The following is a 5,658-nucleotide window of genomic DNA, read 5'->3' on the forward strand; positions in this document are numbered from 1 at the left end:
TCCCTCAACGCCTCCATTAGAGGCTGAAACCACCACTGGCAACAGCAACACCACTTCCAATCAACGCTATCTCCAGCAGCAACACCACCTCCAATCAACGCTATCTCTAGCAGCAACACAACCATCTCTCTCTCACCTCCTCCAGTGACCACCTCCCTCGTCGCCTCCATTAAAGGCTAAAACCACCTCCGGCAGCAGCAACACCACCTCCTATCGACTCAATTTCCCGCAGCAACACCACTATCTCTAGTCGACTCCATTTCCAGCAGCAACACCTCTCAGGGGCTCACCTTCTCCATCACTGCGACCATCACTGTTGGGTTTGGTCTGCAATAGAAAGAAAAAGGTAATTTGGCTAAATAATTTGCAAGCTCATCTACTTCAAATAGAGAGAATTCTTTATAATTATAGTACTTTGTTAATATTATGCTATTGTCACACATCTATATCATGCTTAGGCATCCAAAATGCATTTGTAGAATATTTAGATTTTTTTATAATTTTTCTTATTTTTTAGAATATTTAAATATATTCATATTTGACCGTTATTTGACTATGCGCTATTTGCTGCTATTTTAGCGCAATAGCCCTAAATAGCCTTAGCGGTACATACTTCACCGCGATGCAACGCGACGCTATCCGCTATCAGCAACCTTGCTTGTGATCTCATATCAAATCACGCATCCCAACCAACACTCCTCTTAAAACTCTATCATATTTAGGATTTAAATATTTGAGAGAAGTGTTGATTAGAGTCGTATGACTTGCTATAAGAAGGTTACTAGTTATGGTCATGACACCAACATATACGATGAACTTTCTTCCCTGTATCGGTAAAAGGTGGAAGGGACCCACCATTTTCATACAATTATTTCAACTGTTGTGTTCTTAAATATTATGTAAGATCAACCAATGGCATGATTCTTTCTCCATTGTTTTTTTTTTGTTCCTTATTTTGCTACAGTATTGCAGCTGAAGGCTCTTAGATAGGCAATATGGTAAGTGAACTATATAAAACTGCCCTAAGAAGTTTCATGCCGATTCAATTCTGTGTATCATGTCTAAGATGCAACGGGTGAACCCAAACTTGTACTTTTCTACTTTTGTTTATCATCAATTTGCATACTTATTTTGGTGCTCATAAAGTTTATTATGGTAAGGGAAAGATGAAAAAGCACTAATTTCTGCATCCAGTCCTGTCCCTTTTGTCATTTACGTTAATTTTTTTGTGATAAATTTCATTGTTATTTGTTAACATATGATTCTGTAAAGCAGGTTAAAGCAGAATTTTTATCTAGAGAAGGCCAACTCATCATCAATTTAAGTCATCCATGCATGCTTCGCTTCAAAAGCTCACTCATCCGTTATTTGGAAACCATCATTAGAAGTGGCTCTCTTTTGACAGGCTGTTCTTTGGAGTCCCAGACTCTTTGTTTAGAAATGATAGGCTTTATTGAAGGAGCTGAGCCAACTGCATCTGTACGTATAATTCTTGAACAGAGGGCAGAATACATGGGAGGAGCTGGAATTCCCGAAATCTATTCTGCATCGATGAGACTTGAATCTGAGCTCCCTTTCTTTAGAAGAGTTATCTGGAACTGGAGGTGGACAATATTTATGTGGGTCAGTATGGGATTCTTCATGCTCGAGTTGCTGATTATTCTGGTTTGCTATTGGCCTATTCTAGTTTTGAGGGCAAGTTCAAAGAATATATTTTGCAAGGTGTATGTTTCCAAGAGAACCTAGCTAGTTGTCTCGAGGTATGCAAATCAATAGCAGCCTGAATGCTAGTCGGAGTTTGTGTCATCTCGGTACAAAAGTTTGCTTTATTCTAATCAGGTGAGAAGCTGATCAGAAAGATAAACATGTAATTATTAAACATTTCAATATACATAAGATGTACCATTCAATGAAACATGACATGCTGTTGGATGGTACTATTACGTGTTTATGTATTTGAATGAGGATCCTGAATTAATTCACATAACCCGCCTATGTTTTGGCGCATTTTGAGATAACCCTGTAAACTTATAAACTGGGGCTTTAACCCCCATGCCTTGTGGCATGTATTAAGAACTCCCAAATGTCTTCAACTGTTCCAATATATCTCCTAACAGCATACATGATGTTGTTTTCAACTGTGGTCGTGTTTGATCAATTTTCTGTGCTTGTGTTTGATCAATTTTATCTATTTGTTTTGTGCTATACATTTGATCTTGGGCTTCTGTGCGATGCTTCCACATAGCGGGTTGCAGCATCCGAAACAAAATTGATTGTATGTTTGTGAGGTGTGGGTATTTTTGCATTCTCAGTCTATAAACAAAAGGCAAATTTTCAACAGAGGTTCCCAATGTATTAGCTAAATATCATTTAGATTATTAGTGTTTGGAGGTCATCACTGGGCTTCCTAATGTTACCTACGCCACGAGCCTAAGCCTTTTAACTAAATTCTATTTGATCTTGCTGACAAGGCAATGATGCGGCTTTCTCATGTCATTGCCATGCCAAAAAAGGAAAAAAAATGAAACTCCAAACATCAATATAAACGTGTAATTTTACTATTTTTTTTATTGATATGGCAGGATAAATTTAGAATTTTACTAATTTTTAATTGACAATGCAGCGCCACATTATTGTCACGATAGTAAAATTTGATGGAAGTTTGTGATAAGAACCCAAGTTGAAGACATGGCTAACGTTAGAGCCCCCACTGATGACTTCCAAATTAACATTCAAGACCCAACTCATATTTGGCTGATACTTTAGGGACTTCCACTGAACTCTAACCTAAACAGAACCTACCATATAAAAATGTCTTTGGTTGTAATCTTTATTGATTATCGTTGGAGACCATGACTTGGTTATACTCTAAGGACATATAATCAGATTGATTTATTGAACCTTGTTTGATTCATATGTTTCTGTGGTAGTTTTCTTTGTCTTCGTTGCTTTATCAAGTTAATCATCTGTGGCGTCCATCGCACTTGGAAATGACAGCACTGAATTAAGAAAAGATTATAACTCGGCTAAGTGATCAACTACAGCCAGTTAAGGATTACCACAACTACTTTTGATGAGCGTAGCCCCATACAGACGATTTCTAGTGTTTAAATATTGCTGAGCGCAAGGTTTGTGTAATATTAAGATGGTTGAATATATTTCCTTTTCAAGCTTTCCATCAATTTTTTTGGAGGAAGTTTGAATCATATGCCATGTTAAGACTTATTCATGTTTAGTTTGAGATTACGAGAAGTAACTGCTCAGAGCTTTATTTTGACTCTCGATTTTTTTCAAAGTAAAAGATCTTTTATGAAGAATGCAGTAAGTCAAAATGGAATTGTTCAAGCTTTTGCATGTTACTCTTACAGATTATTTGGTACACGGCAGTTTGATCTAAGTGAGAATAAAATGAAGTAAGAAATAAAATGAGGGTGGGAATGGAATGTCCATTTTCATTCTCACATTTGGATGCGATTAGAGAATGAGATGTGAATGCAATTTTTTTATTATTATTAGTATGAGTAATTAATGGAATATTTGTTAAGTATTTTAAAATTTTCATATTCTACCAATTCATTGGGATTGTCTATTGACACAAAATGTGGGAATGGAGAAGTGGGAATGAACATTCTAGCCTCCAAATAGATGGCACGTTTGCTTCACATGAATGAGAAATAGGAATGAGCAGTCCATTCTCACTAATTCTAGCGTGCCAAACGAGGAAATAAGATCACCTTTGCTTACAGAAAACCGGGAAGTTTGAATTTATAACCTCTCACAAGTAAAAGCAATTTGTCTGTCATTTAGTAGTAGGACATATTTTATGGCAGATATGTAAAAGAAAGGGAGGAAGCTGGTAGTACAATGATGAGCAAGTCTATTTAGCAAAAATCAGTCGATCTGATGCTTGAATAGCATTCATTCATCACACAATCAGTGCCACCTTGGAGAAGGATCAAATAAAATTTCAGATGAGCTGATTTAGTTAATGCCAAATGCTTGATGTATCAGGTCCCACCAGATTAAACTTGTTATGACAAGAACAAATGGAAGACATGATTTTTTTCCCCCTAACTTGGAATCCACATTTGCTAACAACACGGATTTTCTTATCAAAGGATTTTTCTTAAACATGAATCTATATGCTAGCATCGGATTGCTGAATTAATCTCAGTTAGGAACACTTAGATTTGAGAAATGGGCTCGACCAATTAATCGATAGTAGAGCACTTTGATATAACCTGCAATGTATCAGAACCCTTCAAATTGAACAAAGTCATCCACATTTTAGTAAACAAACCTACAGACCGTAGCGCTATTTCAGTGCTTTAGCCAACTGCAGTAAACCCAGTCACTCTGTCACCTGATGAATGACCTGAAGTTGCGAAATATATCAGGTTGAGAGATTTGGCTCCACAACGACTACTCAGGTTAAAAGTATATGCAAGTATAAATTTTTTGCGTACCTCTCGAATCGGAGTTGGCCAAAGAATGACTTATGGATTTTATACACTCTTTGACACGAAAGATTTAGTAGTTCTACCATATTGCATTAATGGTAGCCACATTTCAAATGACCAATTTCCCTTAATTTCTATCGACCTATACTTCGATAAAAATAAAGGACAGCAAAGACAGATGAAAGGTAAAGAGTGATACTTCATGACGAAGTCTACATTACTGAGCAGACGCTAGGGAACAACAGAATGCATTTTGAAGTGTTACCATCAAAGTCCCCAATGATCCATTGCACAATGCAGGAATATTATTTTGGCAGGATAACGATGATGTTCACAAGCCTTTTTCTGGGTTCAGATACTGCAAAAAAGAAGAATGATACTGAAAATAGATTGTCACCGCCATGGGACCTTCAGTGATGACCTACTAGGCCTTTTTATGAGATTTTGCTTTGGCCTGAAAGACAATGTGGGACCCATAAACTGTGTGCAGAGAAAGTAAAAGTCTTTCTAAATTAACACGTAAAGACCAGCAGTGATATCTTCAATATATAGTAGATGCAATACGTTAGATATCTTCAATATATAGCAGATGCCATAGGTTAATTTTTAGGGAAAATTGCTTCTAACCCCCAATTTCCTAACAACTATTCCATCATCTCCCAAGACTTTTTCAACGCTCTCAAAAACCCCCAAAATTAAACTCATTATTCTCTGAGCCCCCAAAACACAAAACCCAAGAGTTCAAAATATATGAAGACAATAATACACACACACTCTCTCTCTCTCTCTCTCTCTCTCTCTCTCTCTCTCTCTCTCTCTTCATTATTCTCTGAGCCCCCAAAACACAAAACCCAAGAGTTCAAAATATATGAAGACAATAATACACACACACTCTCTCTCTCTCTCTCTCTCTCTCTCTCTCTCTCTCTCTCTCTCTCTCATGATCCAACGGAAAGAATCAAGAACTGGAATCCCGTCATCGACGCGGCCGCAATTTCAATTACGTTTCTTTGCTCTGAAAATGCTTCAGCATTCAGATTCTCTGCCTTCAAATGTTCACTTATTGAAAAGGCCCCACCGGTAAGCTAACCACCCTAACCCTAAGCCCCGCCAGCACGCTTCTATTCGCCGCCGTCCTCACGATCCAACTCGCCCTCCTCATCTCCGCACGCCCTTTCTCTTCCTACCTTCGCCATTC

At 37.6% G+C, this 5,658-nt stretch overlaps 1 protein-coding gene across 1 annotated transcript in view; it reads left to right on the forward strand.

Moving 5' to 3' along the window:
• The window catches only part of LOC109826369 (seipin-2-like), a 12,082-nt gene extending 9,980 nt beyond the window's left edge, over window positions 1-2,102 (forward strand). The window contains exon 3 of the mRNA XM_020393396.1: window positions 1,276-2,102. Within this exon, the coding sequence (XP_020248985.1) occupies window positions 1,276-1,746 (471 nt within the window). The 3' untranslated portion in view covers window positions 1,747-2,102. The remainder of the gene's footprint in view (window positions 1-1,275) is intronic.

Source organism: Asparagus officinalis, chromosome 10 (genome assembly GCF_001876935.1).
Source record: "Asparagus officinalis chromosome 10, Aspof.V1, whole genome shotgun sequence".
Taxonomy (NCBI): Eukaryota; Viridiplantae; Streptophyta; class Magnoliopsida; order Asparagales; family Asparagaceae; genus Asparagus; species Asparagus officinalis.